We start from the raw sequence: 23,365 nt of genomic DNA on the forward strand, positions 1-23,365 counted from the left end.
ATTTCCAATAAATTGTTTTCAAAAATGCTTCTAAATAAATTACCTTAATATTTAGTACGGGGTTTCAATGATATAATTATATTAATATGAATGTGCGTACTTTAACCAACTCCTCACATCGATGATCAATTGGAGAGAATTAATTAAATCAGTGAATAATTAAAGTTAGGATATTTGCAGAACAGATTGTTTACTAAGAAATTGCTTATATAGAGAATTTTCTGAATCTACCACAGAAAAGCGTTCAGACACACAATTTGAATTATTGATAAACATTTTTTAATATTATTAATATATAAACCTTTTCCACTTGTATCTTTTGTATCTTGTGGATAAGAAAAATTTTAGTTTTCTTTAAGCTTTAAAACTCAATATCAACGTTTTTTATCTTTAGTTAGTTTCTTTTCTTTTGTATTCAATGCGATTCTTATTAGGTTGGAATATGTTCAACTAAAGGAATACCATTTACCAGAGGTAAGTAATTTTAATAATGGTATAATATCGGGAACAACTGCAGTTTGGAGACTAAAAATGTTTTTTGTTAAATGTATTATATTTACACATATAAATATAAAATATTTGTTAAAGAAATTGTGTTAATGCGACAGTTACTTATTTTATTAACGAAGACGTGGTGAGTTTTCGAACTCTGCAGCATTAATGATGAATTGGTTTGGATAAGGACAAAACCGCAAATAGATTACTTTCAGTCAGAATTCAAGAAGGGTATAATTTAAGGATTAATTTCGATCTTGGAAAATATTTAAGTAGATCCATCAAAAAATAGTCTTAATTTTTTATTACGTAGCACCAAATTTTAATATTATTTCACATGATATATGTATGCATATTCCTAAGAATGTTATGGGTAATGAAACTCTTTGACTTTATATTACATTATTTAGTTAAATTTTCTCATATGACATGGACAGTTCTCAAAAGCCAAAAACCCATATAGAAGTTTTCGTAAGGTTATAAAATTTTAAAACTATATTATTTATATAACTTTCCCTTGAATTGTAACATAGTTCTAAAATTCTCTTTATTTTTTATATTCAAGTTTATTTGAGATAATTATTTGACATTAAGCAATAGGCATCTTATATAAAATTAGGCAATAAATTCATTTTAATTTAAGCAAGGAAAAATTTCTCCTTATCAATAAATAATACATCTGCATATGTATTATTATATCATTTACAAAAAAAAACTCATAGAATCAGAAATTTGGTTTCGCCTCTTCACAGTCAATCGATCAATCACATTTAAAGTGCGGATCAGACTATCATTTTTGAGTGTCATTCAAAAGAGAAAATCCATGAATGACACTCAAAAATGATAGTCTGAACTATTGAATGACACACAACCAATATCATCCAGCTTCTCGCCGACATGTTGTAATTGATAGTCTGTCACCCAAAAACTTGCATTCGTCATTCAAGAACATACTTTTGCGTGGTTACAATAACACACTTACAGCGTACGCAATCACCTTTATTCTTCACAAATTTTGCTTGAATGACAACTCTTGAATGAGCTTGTTCAAATTTGGTAGCTAGAATAAATTTGAGCAAGAGAGAGCACAACTTGAATGACATTCAAAAATGATATTCTGCACCGCGCTTAAAAGAGCGCCGCTACTATTACCCCCTTAGCTACAAACCTGAATACTATCTGTGCTTGCTAACATATTTCTTATTGAGCACAAAAAAATAGAAAAGTTTGTTTATTATTTTTTTATTGATAAAACCACATATTTTTACGTATATTTAAGTTTTCCATAAATTGTATCATATATGTAAGTACGTATGTAGGTAATTTTAAAGTTTCAAAGTTAAAAGTAGCACACAGAGATTTGATTTATTTTACTTTTAATTTTATTTTTTTATGGTTTTCTTTATGGCTTTGTGTTTAAATAAATAAAAGTGTTTACTTTTTATGATTTCAAACAGTTTTTGCATCAACCATAGAGGTTTCTGATTTTAATTATGAGCTATTTCCGTTCTTTGGGATATAAAATTTGTTTAACTTAAATTTAGCACTGAACTTAAACTTCATTAATTTTCTTTAAAACTTTGCCTAAATGTTATTTTTAAGTTTTTGTTTTTGTTTTTGTTTTAACACTATTTAATTTTTGATCACAATTTGTTTGCATTTCACCATTCTTTTTTGTCTTCTTGTCCCTTTTCCATTTCTTGGCCAAATTTTTTATTATCCAAAAATATTTGTCAACCTTTGTTACTTAAATTAAATTAAATCAATTGCAATTTGCATATATTTTAAATTTTTACAATTTTTAATTAGCCAAAATCTTTATACTTTTTATACTAAAATAATGAATTTATTACATGACAATAATTTTTATTGATTTTTTCAGTCAAAATTTAGTCAAAACTATTTATATACAAATTTTGTTTTTTCGATGTTAGGAAATTTTTTTCATATATATAGCTTTATATATATGTAGTTAAGAAATTTAATTGGTTTTTAATATTATAATTAAATGTGCCGAAATAAACTTGAAAATAAAATAACAAATAACAAATAACAATCAGAAAAGACAATTTGAAATCAGAAAAATATTGTCTTACACAATAGAACCAATATATGTACCGCAGTACTTATCTCTAACAAAATAATAACTGAAATTGAAAATATAAAAATTATAAGAGCAATACATTTAAATTTATTTTACTAAATGTTATGAAATGTATAATTTTAATATTACTTTTTGATGTATAAAGCTACTTCCACTGGCATCTGTATTAGCAATAAAAAAACTGCTCAAATAGATCCACTCACTGACACTTGAAGATATTTCCATATATCTTTAATTCTAATTAAAATTTTCTTACAAATTTTGTTATAAATTATTCAACGAAATGTTATTGTTTTAGATTACAGGAAAAAACAAGATTGTTTTTATACAATTTTTTACCCCATTTGGTTAATTCAAGAATAAAACGTTTCTTTTTAATAATTATATAAAAACACAGTAGACGAATATCTAATAAACTGAATTCTTTTTCAATAATAAACAATTAAATGCTTGCATTCATTTTTTTAGAATACACAAACATTTTTTTATCTAAATAAAGAATGTTTCATAAAATATTGCACATCTTTTTTAATATCTGCCAATAAATTTCTATATTTCACAATTATGTGCATTAACTGCACTATTTAAGTGTGACACCAATTACTAGTACGATTACTAATCTGTAGAATTTTCAAAAGACAATGATGAACTGATTAAAACTTAATTTGAAAAAAAAGATTGCTGCTAGATATATTATCTTAAAATTCACAGATTATAACTAAATAAATGCAAGGTTTTTTTTGTTGTAAAATAACGTAAAAATTTACACAATCATAAAATTATATAATTTTCAGGAGTAATTTATACTTTATAGTCTTAACTCTTATAAAAAATTAAACGTTTTTAAAATAGTGACCCTATGTCTTTTATTTTACCGAGAGTCTGTATACATTTGCTGTTATACCATTTGCTAATAATAATATATTTGAAATATCATTGATAATTAATCAGACGAGAAAATTAATTAATTGATAACGCCATGGCATAGATTAATGCGAGGAATGTGGATCTTTCTTAACTACTGTGAAGAGCAACAAGCGCTGTTAATATAATTTCAAAATTAATTTAATAAGAATTTTTTTAAAAATCATTTTTAAATATTTTTAACAAAATATAACTTAAAATAATAATGCAAACAAAAACTAAAATGTTTTACACATTTACGACCTTAATTCTTTCATTCTTTATTATTTAATTAATAATTTATATATACACATAGAAATACAAAATTTTATATTTTTAAATTATCTTTCGTTTTTAATAAAAATTACTTTATCTTAATTGTAATTATATGCATATTGTGTTTACTATTTTGTTTTTTTATGAGCTACTTAATAATAAAGTATTTAATATAAAAAAGACACATTTTAAATAAAAAATTGAGTGCTATTTTGAATATTTGTTTTTATATGCTAGGTAAATTCATTATTTACTTATATTTATTATGCTGTATCTGTTATTAAGTCAAATAATTAAAATAAAGCAAAACATTAATTAGAAAATATATAACAATAAAACTTAACAAGAAAAAGATAATATATTAAAATTAAGGCATGAAAGGTTTATTTTGCTATCGATACGTTTTTTTTTTGTTAAATATGGAAGAAGTTTAATTCATACTAGAATTAGATTCTGCCTGGTAAAATCCAACAGAATCAGCATTGACTGTCAAGAAATATCAGATTGATTATATATGAAAACCACGAATTACAATAAATTCAATGATTAAATTACAAATTTGATATTTTTATGGTTATAAACAAGTTTTATGTGTTAATTATATAATATGATTGAGAGTTTTTTTTTTAATTTATTATATCTTTGAAAATATTTAAAATTTGCCTATTTATTAATCTTGGGTATTTTTTTTTATTAAAGTAAAATAAAATACGCAATTATAAATTAATTTGTACGCAGATAGTAATGTTATATTAAGTGTTATGGTTTTATTTGTTTAAAATTAAAATAATTATCACTATGATTTGTTAAAACACAATGAATATTAAATATTTAAAAAATATTTAATTTATTGATACTAGAACAAAAAACAGATTGTGAATTAATTAGGAGTAAAAGTAGACTGTGCAAATAATATCTCACCAATTATAATAAAAAAATTTTAATTATTGAATACAATAAAATACTATTGAAAAAAACTACTAAAAAAATAATTTAAACATTTAAACAATAATTTGAACAAAATTGAATAAAAATTTATTCAAATGCATAATCATTCTAAATATAGTTTTGTTTCATGCATTGTGTTTTAAGAATGTCTATGCAAATTATGTATAAACTATTACTAACATTAATATTACATTTATTATTTATTTAAGATTAAACTTTTTAATTTTAATATGTCATAGCTAAAAATAATAATTTTGATTTCAATGTCTTCTTTTTTAGTGTTTTTTATGCTATGCTTTAACATCATATTACCGTTTTATGCAACATAAGAATATAGAATATTTACATTTAAAAATTGTTTAACATAAATATAAGACAACAAAAAAAAATGAAACTAAGACAATTTTAAACATATACAGTAAAAATTTATAAATATTTTTAGAATTTAAATACATTTTAAATATTTTTGAAATTTTCAAAGCGATAACATATAAATTTTATACAAATAGTTTTTTTTTTTGTTTTAAATTGTTTTATTGAATTAATAACTAAAACAATTGAAATCAATTTTCACTTACAGTTACCTGCTGCATTTACAATGAAATTGTTTTAATAGGTTTTACATTACTATATCTCAATGAAGCCATACATGCAGCTTAATTAACTATAAATTTATTTTGAAAACATCTACAATAATCAATATCAATATTAATGACTTAATTCTTGCTATTTCTTTGTTGTTGTTACTTATGGTTTTCTGTTCATACAATTCTAAACTAAAACCGTTCACAAATGTAACGATTTTTATTCTCATAGTTACAAGTTTTACGTTTATGTTTTCCAATTATTTTGGCGACTACTACTGGGCCCAGGAGCTGGCGGTGGTATCATTTCTAATAAATATTGACGTTGGAGCTCTGCAGCTCTTTGCATATCTGCCAAACTAGCGGTTTGATTCTTCGACGAAGAAGACTGCGTAGAGTTCTTTTTACTGTTATTAAAAGCTGTTGAGATAAAAAGCAAAATTAATAAAAATTTATTATTTTTTTTTAAACTATATAAAGTATATTAAATTAAATTAAAAAAAGTTAACAAATACACTTCATACTAATCAAAAATCTGTCAAACTCATTTCACATTAATGGTGGAGGACGAGTAACTACATAAAGTTGTAACTCTTTTATAAAATAATAAAAAATTATAAACATAATATAACATAAGAAAATCAGTAAGATTTTTCTTTTTGGAATGCGCTATATGCATGGATATAATTGGTGATTATTTATAACGGCGATGCTCGCTACTTGTTAAATGTGCAATTATTAGTGACGTGGCGTAAGAGTGAAAATCAGCTTATGTGCTGGTAAATGGGAAGCTAAGTAAATGGGAAACAATTATCGAATATCCGGATATCGAATATCGAATATTTGGGTTTCGATATAAAACCGAATCAGCTGATTGAGAAGCACGACTTTCTGTAACATTATTATAACTTCAATACCTGATTTTCATGTATTTGCAAAAATTTCAAGTAATTGTTTTAAAGCGTTTATGGTTAGGTTGACATTTTGTATTTCTTTAAGTTTGTGTATATATACATTAGGGTGCGATTAATTTTCGAAAATCGGAAAATTGCCCGCGGCACTCCCCAGATCGGTTCATTTTACTTTAAAAAATAATCTGTGTGAAATTTAAGTTCAATTGGATAAGTGGAAATGGTGCCCCAAGAGCCTCAAAGATTGGAAAATAACGATTTTCCATAAAATTCATCTTTGATTGCTTATATCTCCGACATATTTAATTTTACATAAAAACTGTCTTCCTAAAAGTTCTAATAGTTATTGAATAAAACAAAAAATAAGATTAAGTCACCCGATTGCTACCTTTGAAAGCACTATGAATGTAATTGTCCGCTTTTGCTTTACAAAAAATTTATTTTTTTTTTTTTTATTATTTGAAACAGATCTATCTATTAAGGATCTATTAAGGAGAATTCGTTCAAAGATTTTTGATAAAACGGGTAATAAAGAAATTGGACGATACGACGAAACTTATTAGCAGGTTTTCCTTGTTTGTGTACCATAAGTACTTCCGCCACTTTCCAATAAATTGGGAAGTGTCTTCCTAAAAGTTATAGATCTATTTAAAATAAACAATTCACTCATACAAAGTTTTTCTGCATTTCTAATAGTTATTGAATAAAACAAAAAATAAGATTAAATCACCCGATTGCTAGCTTTGAAAGCACAATGAATGTAATTGTCCGCTTCAGCTTTACAAAAAATTTAATATTTCTAAAAAATTTAAAATAAATTCAATATTTCCAAAATTTAATCTTTCTTATAATAAAAAAGTACTAATTCTAGGTTTGTCCGACATAATTTTTATTATTTTAGTTAAAGTCGCTGGAGCAAAGTATCCTTATTACAACTTGGAAAACAACGGCGGTAATCGTTATTTCAGTTCAGTTATTTTTGCGCGATCTATTGATACTCTCCTGACTTCCTTGTCATCACTATCTATATTCAAATTTGAAACCATCTTTTTCTTTGTCTCAGGTGACACATTTAAATCCAAAAAAGCAAAATGAACAAGCTTTGAGCTTAAATACCAAATTCAATTTTTTGATATTGACTGAGAATAGAAAGAAGATTAAAATCTTGAAAATGAACTTTGACTGATAATAAAGCATTAAACCATACTTCAACATACACTTTAGTAATAAATATACATATATCGCAAAGAGCATTTTCTTCTTCTGTAGATAATTTGAACTCTTTCCTAAATAAAAATATTTTTAATACATGCATGACTTTCAACATCCATCTTGCATGATGTATAGCTCCAGGAGGTCGAAACTTTATGGTACAGTTCGGCTTTTCTCCTAAAAACATTAATGCAAGTTCCAGAAGTTCCCTATAATCATCTCTTGGTTGGTTATCCTTACGAATCTTATAAAGGAAACTTGTAATTCGTAACACATCATCCATATTTAACGATTTTCTTACTTTTTCATTTTCTAAGCCGACTGTAAAGTTATTAACGTTTATTTTCGGCCAAAACTTCTGAAATCGTTGAAATAGTTCAACATTTGGGCTTTCAAACTTGTACACTTGTACTTTTAATGTAATCACTTTGAATTAAAATTCACTTCGCATTCTAATGAATAATACAGAAACTCACTTATGTATATAACTATACAAGTATTGGACTTATTTTGTAGCAAATTTAGTAGACAATTCATTCATTGAACTTACCTAAATTTAATAGGGGGATTCTAGCTTGTATTTGCTTTTATTCAATAACTATTAGAAATACAGAAAAACTTTGTATGAGTGAATTGTTTATTTTTAATAGATCTTTTAATAGATCAGTTTTTATGTAAAATTAAATATGTCGGAGATATAAGCAATCAATGAGGCTCTTGGGGCACCATTTCCACTTATCCAATTGAACTAAAATTTTACACAGATTATTTTTTTTAGTAAAATGAACCGATCTGGGGGTTGCCGTCAACCGATTTTACGAAAATAAAATTGCCCATATACCTTATACATATTCACACCAATAAAGATTAAAATAATGAAAAAATAGGAGAATAATAATAACAAATATAATTTGGCATTAAAGGATAAGTCTGTTCTTTAGTAAATAATTTAATTGCATCACTAAAAGGTTGAACTACCCCAACAAAACCAACTTTATTAGGCCCTTTACGAATTTGAATATAACCCAAAACTTTTCGTTCTAATAATGTTAAAAAAGCTAGGGTGCCTAATATACATAGAGTAATTAAATCTTATTCGGCGTGTTGAATCAATTTTCAGTTGAACACTCTTTTATATGCAAATTTAATATGTATATCAAAAAAATTTGAAGTTAAGAATGGCTGGATATTTCAATGAAATAAAATATATTGTTGTTTTTTTAATAGTGATGTTATTCTTTTACTATTTAGATATAAAAAATAAGTTATGATTACTAACTATTATTAATTCGACCATTACGAATTAAATCATCTGAATGAAATTAATACAAATATTCTTTGCTGGGATAAAATCTGAATAAAAATTATGCTCGGGCAGGGCATATGATAAATCGAAAATTATGCGGTTGTTAAGCAAAGAACATTTACTGGACATAATTGATAAATAATTTCACGTGGTAATTATATGGTTGTTATTTACTTGTAAAGAAATCAACTTACCCGCCACTTGTGCTGCTTGTGCCATAGCCATTTGATAGGAATAAAGCAATGGAGTAAATTGCATCATATGTTGTGGACCAAGACTTTGCCCCAAAGCTGTAAAATTAAAACTTTTGTTGAATTCGTTTTGCAATAAATATTTATCTTAAAATACCTCTAAATATTTGTTGTTGAAACGCTTGAACAGCTGCAGCAGTTGCAGCGGGTGACGCATTACCTAACGCACCTAAATTTGCAGCAGCTGCTGCTGCGGCTTGAGGATTAGCGGCTGCTGCACCTAAATTTGCCAAGCTTCCTAATGCTGCCAAATTACCCAGTTGACCAAGATTTCCTAAATTTCCTAAGCCCCCTAGGCCTGCAAGGTTGTTAAGTCCAGGTAAACCAAGTGCGCCTAGTTGAGCAGCAGCAGCCAGCGTTGCTGTTGAAAACTTTTCATATTGTTGCTGCTGTTGCTGTTGTTGTTGTTGTTGTTGCTGCTGCTGCTGTTGTTGTTGCTCACGTTGTTGATCTCTTTGATGATGATGTTCACGTTCCCGTTCCCGTTCACGTTCACGTTCTCGTTCTCGCTCACGTTCACGTTCACGCTCCCTCTGGTGGTGATGTTGCAATGAACTCTGTACTGGAGTGCTGGGACTTGGCTGTGATTGATGCGCTCGTGATGAACGTGGTGTTGTTGGTGGTGGTGGGGGCGGCGTAGGTTGACTTGGTGGAGGAGTCGGACGTGGTGTAATGCTTGGGGTAGGTGTTTGACACTTTGTAGGAATAACAGTTACAGACGGTGGTAAATTGACAAGAGCAGAAGGTGTAGAAATTGTATGTGAATGCGCAGACTGCGGAGTTTGCATTTGTGTGTGTTGATGAGACTGATGTGATTGCAACTGTAATGGATGCTGTTGTTGTTGTTGTTGTTGTGGCTGCGGTGTCGATGGATGTGAGGATGTATGAGAATCTACTGGAGAAGGACTACTATGAGTAGCTAGCCGCTGTTCTATTTCTTGTTCCTGTAAGTAGTGTTATTAAAAAACTGTTAAAAATTTGTTTACTTTTAAATTACCTGTTGTAGGGCCTTAACAAAGGCTTGCTTCAGTCGATTAGTATGTTCTGCCTTTAGTGCTTTCTTCACATTTGAAGTAACACATTGCTCACATATTACCTTATGTTCTTTATTAACTTTAAAAAGATTATTTAATTGGAATGAAATTTATATCGTGATATTTATTGGGTTCTTACCTGGTTTGTCCCATTTCCATACGGGAGTAAAATCAATTTTACATTGAGCACAACGAAATGGTGGAGAAACTGTGTTTGATTTTTTATTATTTATCATCAGATAATCGACAACTGTCTCCAATCCAAGTAGATAAACAAATTCTGTATTACTTGGATTTGGTACAAAATGCATTTCAGGTGGCGGAGGTTTTGGTGGAGGTATCTGCAAAATTATAGAGGATTATGTTGTGTGTAATTTTCATTTTCAATTTTAAAATTAAATTCTTTGTGTGATAGATTTTTATTTTTTTTATTTCTTCATTTCTATTAACGTGTTGTGTACGTTATTTTAATTTAATGCTACCTAATATATTCGATTACTTTAAGTAAAATTTTTGTAGCTTATATATTATATTATGTAAATACGCTAATATAGAAATGTGTGGATCCATGTGATGCTATAGGACTTACTTGCAGCAGTGTCTTTTCCAATTGCTTTCTTAAAGCTAATTTAGCCGCAGCTTGCTTCTGGGCTGGAGTTTCTTCTCGTGAAAGGGAACGCTCATTCTGAAATGTATATAATTAAAGATTATAAATACTCCTATATATTCAATTCAAATTGCTTAATTACTTACCTTCAAATCATTGTGCTGAGTATTCTGCTGAGACAATGGTGGCGCAGGAGTAATTGACACTGAATTGCTTATGCTGCCAGAAACCTTTGAATTTGAATCCGAATTATTAGTCTGCAGGGTTTATTTCAAAAAAGAATGATTATATGTAATGATGCAAGTTAATATGAGAATGATATATATGTGAATTTTTGTTAATAAAATTTGTTTTATTTGAAAACTTAAGTATTCATGCAAAATATATGTGTTAAAAAAACAATTTGTTGGTGTAATGTTGTAAGTAAGCGAATATATTCATGAATCATTATCATTATGCTATGCAAAACACAAAACGATTAATGTAATAATATGGAATATGTGTATCAAACATTATAGTGATTACGTATTAGATTAGCGAGTTTTGTGTATGTGCCAAATTTTTATAAGTTAATGCTACAGATGTAAACGTTTAACATTGCGCTTACTGCAACGATCACATTACAATAACTCACATTGCGTGGTTTGATTCCTGATGGAGGGGCGCTAGTTGGTGTTATGGTCACCGATGGTGTAATGGTGAGATTCGGTAAATTGGTACGCGGTGGTAATGCATTCGACCGATGCGATGATGTTGAAATTGAGGAACTTCCTGTAGTTAGAGTTGCACCACCAGGCAGTGATGAACGAGGTGGCGGTAATATTGTAGAATTGGAACGGTTTGCTGCCGATAACGATACCGGGGAAACGGTAGTAGATGATAAATTGCGACTATTGGAAGTGCTTTAAATAAAAATCACAATTAACTACTTTGAAAAGTTTTTAGAAATTGTATAAGTTACCTTATGCTCACTGACGATGAACGTCCTTTTGTATGCGCGGGCAATGGCACAGCCGTTGTTGGTGTAACACTTAGAGAACCTTTCGATGTTAAAGCAGCTGGTATCGCTGCAAGCGGATTTGTAGGCGATACACTTGTAGGAGTGACCACTAGATTTTCCTTCATTACCAGTTGTGATTGCTTTAGTTTTCTGAGTAACACTAATTTCGTTTCTTCATTACGCAAATCTTCACGCATCTTACGTAGTCCATTTTCACGTTCTTTTATTTCGGCCGGAGAGAGTTCCTTAATGGGTACATAAGGCGGCATCTCTTCATCATCAGTCTCTGAGTCAATGTTACCATTTTGTTGGCGACCATTCATTCGCGCTGGCAACAATACGATATCGGGTGCCTCCGCATAAGACTTCGGCTCAGTCCGTGGACGCAAAACTCGTCGTTGCACTTTGTTCTCATCTTGTATATTCGAAGAGTTCGATTCTGCGTTACTGGCTGTAATATTTGAAGAAGCGATACCTGATGTAGGATTATTAATTATAGCAGAATTCGAATTACTATTGACAAGCGGCGGTGGTGCAGGTGTAATAGTTAGACCAGAATTTTGTGATAATGCACGTAAATCACGTACCGTAGCTGGTGTGATTGTTAATGCTGGATCTCGACCGGAACCAATACTTAAATCGACGACGTCTTCGACGTCGATTTTTGCCATTTTAGCCCGTCGCGTCGTTTTGAATTATTTAATAAACCTGCAAGATCAAATAAAACAACACTAAATTTTAAAGATTTTAGAAGATTAAAAGCAATGCTCTACAAGCGAGTAAGAAGTATTTATTTCTGAAGTTTTAGACGGCTTGAACGGAACAACAATTATAAAGTAACTTAGCCTGCTTGTATTAAATTTTTTACACAAAAAGTCATTCTACCTGAGGTTATAAATTTCGCTTTTACTTTCACATTTTTTAATATTTAGCGTCTCCAAGGCAACCGCATACTTGTCAAAAATAGAAAATTTTTCTCTCTTTACAAAAAATTAAATGCACAGAAATTAAGAATAAGGTACACAATAACAACAACAATATTGATTCGTAGGGGTGAATTTAAACCGTTTTATTTATATAATAAACATTTTTGGCTTCCTTACGATGCGATTGGGGGGGGGGGGAAGAACGCCACACGACATAACCTATAACGACAATAACTACCCTTGCGTTTGAGAAGTTTAGGCGGCTCAGGCAGTAGTATCTGAGTTTTGTTGATATACGCTAGTATACGTGTTTTTTAATTGAAAGTGCAGTTGTAAACACATAAATTGAATTAAGATAAATTTGATATTGATGCTTTTGATACTGCTTCTTATATATACATATTCATTTTAATTTGACTTATTCACGTTTTTAAATGTGCAATAATAGTGTTTTTTTTATTAAGGAAATGCACTACACATAATGAGAGACTGAGAATGTATAACTCATATTGTTAAGAATGAGTATAATATGTAAAATTTGAAACAGAAATATTTATATATATTGCATATATGTATGTATACACATATATGTATGTGAATCTTAATTTAAATCTTGTAACTTGCAATGCGCATCTATGATTTTTCAGTATTGATCTAACATTTCAAAAAAAATTTTATATACAAAATTAAATCTATATACTAATTTATTATAACTTCTCTGCAGTTACAAGTTCTAAATTCTAAGTGGAAACGCACCTAAAACCGGATATTATATGCAGGTGACCTACTTTCATTATTCATGATGAAAAATAAGAAATACGCAACATAATAATTTCTTTATTTGATATATTTTTAAAATATTTAATTAGTCAACTGAGCTTTCAGAAAACTCCTTTCTATTACTCTTTATACAATAATATCTTTAATCTGATTCGGTTATGAATCTGTTAATATAATTCGAGAACTTGTGTTGATTTTATTTTGAGTACGTAAGCACATAAGAGTAAAAACTAACCTAACTTCTCAAGATAATTTATTTTGCGTTGAGGTCGTTTCTTCACTTTACAAAAACAATAAAAAAAACGAAAAATTCAACTTGAACCGAGAGAGCAACACAAAAAGGGGAACTCATACAATTGGGAACGATAAAAATCATCGGAAAGTTAAAATGAGAAAACACTAGCATATGTAAATATATACATATTATACCCACTATTATATATATAATAGATAGATAAGTATAAAAAATCGCTCTATGCAGCAAAAAATTAAAAGCGTTGATTGGAAGCATGTCGGACGGACATATACACAACGCAGATAGTCCGCAAAAGAAACAAACAAAAAATTGCCATGTGACGATCTTAGATTCTGAATTGTGAAACATATTTCTACGATCGCACCGAACGCACCGAAAGCCACAGATACATAAACATATTTATTAATTGGTATTTGTTACTTCGAAGTAGTAAGTTTCTATTTGCAGTCTCTTGTGTAGTGCACAGCCATTTAATTTCATATGGGTTGTCTGCTAGCGATCAAGACTAAAATACGCAAATGTATCTGCAACGTTAGCGGGAATTTTAACATGCTACTTGTCCATTTTACGGTACACTAACTTTCAATTACTCTTGCTCTCTCATAGAATGCGTATGTAATTATAGTCCAATTTTAATTGGTCTGATTTCATTTTACTGATCGACAGTGAATGACACAAATACACATTTTAATTCATTCGTTATTCGAAATTAAGTCAAATTTTTATTATTTTGAACAGATTTTTTATATTGTGCGAAACTACTTATAGGCCAGAAGAGAGAAGACACCACAAAAAAGAAGTTGTTTATTTTTTGTTGGTTTAATGAATGATTGTTAAGTTAACCGAGACAAATAAATATGACAGATAGCTCACTCTATAATCATAAGTAAACAATATTTATTTGAGTATAGGCAAGTTACCTATTCTAGTCCGTTGTATAATAAATTCTTCTTGCAGAATTATTTTTTAAAGCGGATTTTTACGTCAAACAGTTACACAGAAAATCAAGAGATTTTGATTATGGATGATCGCGTTTTTTTTATAGAACAGAGTATTCTTACGGCGATCAAACAGTGACACAGAAAATCAAGAAATTTTGATTATGGATGGTCGCGTTTTTTTTATAGAACAGAGCCTTGTTGTACAATGTATTTTTGTACAATGATCGTGTAAATTCTTATTTTTATATTGACGATTTTACTTAGAAATCTAATGAAATATATCAAAATTAGATTTAAATTATTACTTCTCTTCACATATAGAGCATTGTGTTTAATCTCTGCAGATTAAACGAAGATTGACCGAATTATAGCCTTTATATACATGGATAGATTATATACATTGATATTTGACACATATCGGTATTTTGTACCTTCATATTATAAGTTCACATTTGTGAAATTTATAGTGTAGCATATAAAATATGTCTTTAAATATAGTTGTAAAAGATATGTATTGTTGCGATTTAAAAAAATGTTCGAATATTTTCGTAAATTTGTTTGCTTTTTACTAAAAAATAATAAAAAAAAAAAAGCAGACTACTACAGACTCAATTAATGGACAAATATGACTGTAAGTAAATAGCGGATGTGGTAAGAAATAACTTTATGATTTTTATTTTTATTGTATTGAAAATTTGAGAAAATACCAACAAAGATGTATATACACATTGTGGCATAATTTATAATTGATTATTAAATTATTCTTCCTAAAGCTTAGCCAGTTTTAGCAATTTGTAAGATGTTTTAAAGCGACACTTAAATAGTACTTTTGACAAGTCTCACAAAAAAAAAAAAATTCAGTGGTGACAGAAGCTCAGAGTGATTTAACAAAGTTATCTGCCCTAAAGGTTTAACACTATAGGTTCTTAACTTTTTAATTGGCATAATTTCAATGAGACGCTAACCGGCCCATAGAAATTCCAAATACTTCGGCCTGTACCAATTGAAGCTAAACGATTCGATATAGATTTCTCCATGATGTGGACCTAAGTCTATCTAACACCTCTGCAGTTTATTAGGTCGCAGCAACCGAAAATGCAACTCCACATCAATTGAATATAAATGTGTGTGTGAATTTAGTCATTCTACCTTCGTATATTTGGATTTAATCACAGCCACCATAGGGAGCATCGTAAGGGAACCAACCTCTATTCAGTCGTGACAAGTCACATGATCTTATTGGCTAATTCATAGGGTGGCATCGTATTGTTAAAACCACATATTTTCCATATTCATATCTTCAATTTCACATTAAAAAAAAAATAGGTAATTTGGCTGCAATGATCTGAATGAATTTATGGTTTATGACATATACCGTCATATTCAAAAAAGAACGAACCTATCATATCTCCAGACCAATTACCAGATCATACAGTGACTTTTTGTTGATGTAGTTGTCTTTTGACAGTTACTTGTGGTTTTTTACTACCTAGAATTCTCATTAGAATTTTTGATATTTCGCAGTAGTGAAAAAATCCATATTGTAAAATGACAAACCTAAAAACTAAACAAACCATAAATTTTAAGGTTGCACCAACTCTTGGCGTTCAGTTTTGACATACATTTGGGGACTTACACTAATTATTGTCTGGAATAAGAAAAATGTCTTCCAAATTAGTTCAATAGCAAAATAAAAATCTAACAGCTAAAAACAAATAACTGCCAACGAAGCTTAACAATACTTGCGTAAACATCATCGACAAATTTAACGAAAAGAAAAGTTCATTCAACTCGCGCAACACAGGCATAGAAAAACGTTGGCAGTGGCAGTGGCAGTAGCACTGCCAGCAGCAGCACCAACAACAGCGCCAGTAATAACAAAGCAGAGCAAAGGTTTGAAAGCTACAATTTAATATATATTTTTCAGCTTTTCGGTGTTTACTGGTTTTATTTCATTTTTTATGCATTCTTGCTAAAAATATTAAAATTAAAATAAAAAAGAAATAATAATAAAGTCCTGATGTAAACATTTTTCCATTGTTAAAAGGCGCAAATGGCAAAATTCATATTTCAGAACAAAACGAAAAATTAATATTAAAAGGAAAGAAAATTTATGTAAGAAAATGGGAAATTATTTAGTCAAGATTTTATATTCATTTCTGCACTTTTTAACTTTTTTACTTCTACTCTTAATACTTGTACTTGTACTTTTACTAGTACTCGTGCGTCTGTCACCCCTTTTTTAATGTCTATATGATGTTTGTAAGTTGTACCCTCTTACACCGCTAGACTGCACTCATAATGACAAGCAGATCGTCGTCTTGTTCATGTTCACTGGGAGCTAAATACCTCAGCTCAGTGTTGCCAATTGTTTTTGCTGTTCTGTTGTTGTTGTTATTCAGTTGTTGTAACTTTGACTTCAAAAATACGTTAAATGCAAAACGTGACTTGTATGGCAAACTATTCATACATGTGTTAGGAGAGACAAACTGGGGAGATGACAGCAACGCAGTAAGTAGCAAGGGCAACAGAAAACAAATAAATACATGTATACAGTAATCAATTTATATAATTAGAATAATTAAATAAAGATTTGTTCTTATTTAATCAATAATGCATGCTTGCTCTAATAAACGTATTTTGATTATCAGAAATCAAAATAGGTCTGTGTCTATGTAAATGGTTGTTTATAAACTTATATACAGATCAGGCTTTCAGACTTTCTGCAATTTAAAACATTTTTAGGATGTTTTAAAATTTAAAACAATGATTAAAAAAAATTTTTTAAAGTATTTTCGTGAATTTTTTTTAATTTTTTTAATAAACAAAAAGTTAATCACCATACTAAACTTTAACGAATGCACTTGACGCTTAACATTTGTGTGTTGTGCAAGCTTTCTAACGCGCGCATAGCTAAATATAGGGTATGAAAACGTCAACATTAAAGAAAGAAAAAAAAAAAGTAATGTATCTTTACCGATAAGAACAACGCAAAACCATACACAATAAAAGCAAACTCAAAAGTACAGTTGTGCATATTTTCGATGGGGTGGTGGTGTGTTTACACAAAATAAAAGCATTTGTATTTGTTTAAACTTTAAGTGAGTACCAGTGTTGGTGTGGTAAAGATGAATAAGCGCTTTAAAACTTGTTAGCTGATTTTAACCAACGATAAAACCTACGTAGTAAAATATGAAATGAGTTTATATACATAACATATATCATAAATTAGTTAACTGTTGCACATATTAATTATCTCAAATTATATAGTGTATCGTTTGATAACCCTTTAGTCGTCTACTATTAATTCCTAACAGATTTCTAAAAGAAACTAACTTTGTATAACTTTGCATACCTCTACTGCACTGACCTCTCTACTAGCAACCCTTATTACTCTAGCGCTAACAACTCAAATCGTTTTATGTCTATGGCAACACAACCAAACCAACCAACCAACCAACCACACCAGGAAAAATAAAAAGGTATAAATCTTATCTTTTGTCATACATTATAACAAAAATATTCAAACAGCAGCAGCAGCAACAACAACAACAGCAACAGCAACAATAAACAAAAATGCAAACCAAAGCAAAAACAAAAGTATGAGTACATTTATACAATACATATAAATAAAGATAAATAAAAAGACTAAAAAAGACAATTCAGGAGCATCAGCACAACAACAATATGCGAAAAATAGTAGTAAAAGGCAAGCAGGCAGTATGTAACGGCGGCAACGTGAGACCACAGATGGATAGAATGAATGCACGATGGCATTTCTCACTGCCAAATTCGCAATACTCGTACATAGCCAAGCTATAAAGTAGCACGGCGTTTGAAAACAAATTAAAGAAATAAAAAGTACAGAGTCAAAGTGGAGCTATAGACAGACATCAACATCATCAACAACAACAACAACAGCAAGCAGCATCAGTTAGCAAAAAAAACCAAAAATTTTATAGAAAATTCGAAAAAAAATAATAATAATAAAATATGCTGGGACAACATATACAAATGAAATTAAGAAAAGCAACAACAAAACCAACAGCAACAAATTTGAATGGCAAAAGTGCTTTTTTATACATACCCACATCTTAACATACATAGCCACCTGAAAGCTTATATATAAATATATTTATAGATATATGTATGTAAGCTTGCATGCGAATGGATTTCACTATGATGCCTCTAAAAAGGTAGCAAACAAGCAAACGAGCTAACAAAAAACTTAAGGTAAAGTGAGGTGAATAAACATGAAATGAGGTAACAACCTAATAGATTTAAATACAATTACATTGTATATATATACAAATACTTGTAATACATTTATCAATTTCAATCATAAGATTTCAAATAGAATTATTTTTTGTTACTTAGGTTTTTACTGATTAACTTACTTGTATTGACTATCACATTTTAATTAGTACTGTACTTTTTGGTTAATAAGGAAATATTACTATTAATAACTTTTTCACACATAATACAATACCTATAAAAACAAAAAAAAATATTTATGTATGTCATATGATATTATTATGAACACAAATACAACAGTTAAAAAAAAAAATTAAAATTACAATAAAGAGTAAAAATTTCAACTCAAAGTCAAGTGCTATAAAATTAATAACTTAGAAACCACCTATTAATCTTAGACTCTACTGATATATGTACATTTTTTTTTTTTACAAAATGTAATATCTGTATTTAAATATTAAACAAAAAGAAATATAGCATTTATTTTTAACCGTGCAATTGTATTTCTAATGTATTTTGAAGTTGGGAAATATTTAGCATAGGTTTCATTAAATGACATTGCAATAGAAAATATGTACATTGCAATAGAAATTACTGTATTATTACTGTATTACTAGAGAGGAATAGTCAAATTTTTCGACGAACTCATTTCCTTGATTTTTTACAAAAATGAAGAACAAAATTGACCAAAATTTACATTGTGTACTGTCCTCAATGTGCATGTTAAGCCAATGTGACTAAATTCTGGTATGCACTATTATTTTCTACACTTGGTAGATAGATAATTCAACAATTACCAATAGCATCCATACAGTGTTTCTATATCTATATTAGTATAAAATTGAAGGGGAGTTTTTTTTTATGACTAATCATATCAATTAATTAAAATGCTTATCTATGGTATAGTCAGTGTGGAATTATTCCACCTATTGGATTAACTATTGTACCATATTTCTTTACATTATTCTATGCTATGTATTTTCAATGCTATGTATACTTTTTAAAATTATGCTTTAATTGTTTATATTACATTACTTATATACACTATAAAAAGTAGAATTTTAAAACATTATATAACAGAAATAATTATAATTACTTTATTAAATATAAAACTTGGCACAATAAGTGCAGCCTTTTGTTACTTTCTTTTCAAATTTACAAATTTTAATATTTACAAATATTAAATATTTTCCCTCTGCTTTTTTAATTTCTTAAGTTCCAGAACTTCAATTTGTTTTTTTTACTGCATAATATATATATTTCAATTGAGTTGAGTTAAAAAGCATTAGTAAACATAAGAAATGACAATGCAACAGCAAATGCAAAAAAACAAAAAAAAAGAATTTTCAGGTGATTAAAAAATTTAATCGATTCAATAGTCTACATAAATCAACGTTTGTATCACATCAAAATTATAGAAAATATATTTTGTAAAGCAATTTGTCACTGGCATTTTGTTAATATGTATATCTTTTTCATAGAAATCAAGTATTTTTTTTATTGAATAGCATTTCTCATTATATAAAAGTAAAATGCTGTTTTGACTTTCCATATTTGGCAAACCACCAAAACAAAATCTATTGCGAAATTTGAAATAATATCTTTTAGGTAACAATTCTTATAACATCAGTTATCAAAACTACCAAGTGATATAGAGATATTTGTATACAAAAATGTATATTAAACCACCATTGTTAAATTTCATTTACAAATAAAAGGAATATGTAGAAAACAAATTAATCTTAAAATGATTAACTAAGTTAGGTAGAGTCTCTGTTATGAAGAACGTTCTAGCTAAGATTTTATTAACAACGGCTGCTTTATAGTATAGTCGGAATACATTTTGGGATAATTTATAATGTTAAGCTGCTTTTAATTAGCAAAACTTATTAATGTATAACAATTAATGTTATAGTTTAAGTAAATAATTCTATTGTTAATACTACATCATAAATAAATATATCTTCATTGAAGATGTAGTGAATTTGAAAAATTATCATAGAATTAAACTGCAAATAAAAAGGTTAACTTCATTTTAAAAATAAGGAGTAAACTTTTCACACATCAATATTAAAAAGAAATAATTGTAACCTAAATGAATATACATGCACATAGAACTGTGAATACGGACTCAATAAACATATATACATATACATAAAACACACACATATATACATAGATATATATATAGAAAGTATATACAATACAAACGTAAATAAACAATCACTACAGGACATATATATTTTACAATGATGTGTGCAAATACATATAAATAGTACCATAATATATACAGAAGAATTTACAGACATACATATGCGTATGTACATTTTAATATATATGTACATAAATAACATTACCGCATGTAATTCCCCGTCACATCGCGTATGTAATTATACATACTTATATGCAAAACAACATCTATGTAAATATAATTATATATCTACACAATATTATATCTATATTGAGCATACACAAATTGTAAATATATATATATGTACATACATTTATATAGGAAGCACAGCCGAATATACTAAATACACAACGTTTAGATACATTTCTCCATACATATATTACGTGTGTATGTTTCTACATTCCGAGCATGTGTTCGCTTGGTTAAGATATTTAAGTTTCTTATGAACAAGTAAAGCAAAGCAAAGCAAAATGCATTAGGTGTACATGTTTAAACACAACGTATGCTTCTATGAGAACCAACAACAACAATTGTATCTAGATACCAATGAACATACTTATGCATGCATTTAGATATGTAAACAGGTGCCGTCATACTCGAAGATAATACAATAAATAAGAAAACAGATATATTACAAGCATTTATTACTTCTTTTTAATTGCATATCAAACACTTATTAATTTCACAATTTTTAAATTTCGTTAAAAATGATCACAAACAAAAAATATCATATCTCAAATAATAATTCAAATTTCTTTACATGCGTAAATATTTAAGTAATTAACGTCATAACAAGTGGTTATGTATTCATTATGTATATATATATTATCGTTAATTAAAATACGTATATATACTACGTTATATATTATATATACGCAAAAGCGTATATTATCTACATAAATATGTATTTATATTAATTCAATAATTTATGTCTATCTATGGCAGTTTTCGGAAATGTAAATACATTCGCAAACGTTTAATCATAGTATGATCATCACTTTATTTACGTGTATTTAACTTCCATTATATATACATAGATGTGTTCGCTTATATCGTTGTCTCCGTGTCTGTCGTCCGTCCCTTTTCTTCAGTTCTCTAACTTTAACTTTAACCAAAAATCTTATCTGAAAAAATTTTGTAATAAAAGTTTATTGCCAGTTCTGGTTATTTTTTTTTTCTTTGTATTTTTTGTTGTTACTGATTTCGTTATTGTTGTTATTGTATATTAGTATTACAGCCGTAACAAAAACAAGATACAAAACAACAAAACAACAAAACAACAGCAACAAACAGTTCAACTGCAACATGAAATTGTTTTCAAGTCGCTATCGAAAACCAGTTTGAAAGTCATTAATTTAAAATTTTTTGAAGTTTTTTTCTTTTTTAATTTAAAATTTAATTTCGGTGTTTTAAAATTAACTTTTAGCAAATTAACTTTTTTTTTAGCCAATGTGTTAGAAGATATTTACAGGGTGAGGCAAATCGCTAAAGAAATCCGAAGATATGCATTACTTTCTAATTAATTGAAACAAATCAAAGAAAAATGAAAAGAGAACAGAAAATATATTCCGTCAGTTTTTGTGGTTGGCCAGGCCGGCCACATAGAGTTAACCTGGCCAGAAGACTTTAAGATAAAACGCGACAAGTTGCAAGATACATTTTAACACCTATTGTAACCATTCACTTTTCAGCAAGCAAATGCAATCATTTTATTATGTAAAAAGATTTATAAAGTTTTTAATTGCTGCTGCGCTTACTTAATTTTGCAATTCAATTTTAATTGTAAACTTTATTTTTAAAAGATTTCATAAAAGTGCAATTATTATTTTTAGTATTATTAAGCAAAAAATGTTAGTGTAAGATTGCCAACAAACATCGTACGAGTATACATCGAAAAAAGTATATATACAAATAAAAACATAGAAAGATGATGATAGTAATGGAATATTTAAAGAGTTAGCTGAAATTTCTTTCAAAGTTAATTAACTTTTCAATAATCTAGCTCGAGTATAAAGTTTACATCTTATTTTCATATGTAAATATTAATTTTGCTTAAATTTACAGAATAAAACCGATAAACAAAATACATATATTTAAAATTTAGAATGCTTGATCTTAGTTACATTAATCGTATGTTCTGAGATAACTATATATTATATGTAAAGGCATATGTGTTATGTGTCTAACAAGCAAATTTATAAAAATATGAAAAAATTTAACTTTAATATTCAGTTGAATTGGAAAATATTTTATTAATGGATGATTACTAAACAAATAACACAAATATATCATAATATTTCTATGAGTTATTTTTTTAGGACATTTTCATGGGCTTTGTTAAAAAACAATTCATGTAGTCTCTTTAACATCTACAGATATGACAAAC

General features: G+C 28.3%; 1 protein-coding gene across 2 annotated transcripts in view; it reads right to left on the reverse strand.

Annotated features, from left to right (window-relative positions):
• Positions 1-5,557: 5,557 nt before the first annotated feature.
• LOC119664449 (transcriptional repressor p66-beta) overlaps positions 5,558-23,365 on the reverse strand; it is a 39,684-nt gene continuing 21,876 nt past the window's right edge. Inside the window, exons 2-10 of one of the 2 annotated variants that reach the window (XM_038074006.1) lie at positions 11,593-12,339; positions 11,266-11,533; positions 10,778-10,861; positions 10,614-10,709; positions 10,164-10,365; positions 9,988-10,103; positions 9,088-9,934; positions 8,934-9,029; positions 5,558-5,730 (exon numbers count right to left, since the gene is read on the reverse strand). In XM_038074006.1, coding sequence (XP_037929934.1) covers positions 5,558-5,730; positions 8,934-9,029; positions 9,088-9,934; positions 9,988-10,103; positions 10,164-10,365; positions 10,614-10,709; positions 10,778-10,861; positions 11,266-11,533; positions 11,593-12,302 — 2,592 coding nt within the window. In that variant the 5' untranslated portion in view covers positions 12,303-12,339. Of the gene's footprint in view, positions 5,731-8,933; positions 9,030-9,087; positions 9,935-9,987; positions 10,104-10,163; positions 10,366-10,613; positions 10,710-10,777; positions 10,889-11,265; positions 11,534-11,592; positions 12,340-23,365 lie in introns of both variants that reach the window. The other variant, XM_038073955.1, reaches the window with a different exon arrangement.

Source organism: Teleopsis dalmanni, chromosome 1 (genome assembly GCF_002237135.1).
Source record: "Teleopsis dalmanni isolate 2A chromosome 1, ASM223713v2, whole genome shotgun sequence".
In the NCBI taxonomy this organism is placed as follows: domain Eukaryota; kingdom Metazoa; phylum Arthropoda; class Insecta; order Diptera; family Diopsidae; genus Teleopsis; species Teleopsis dalmanni.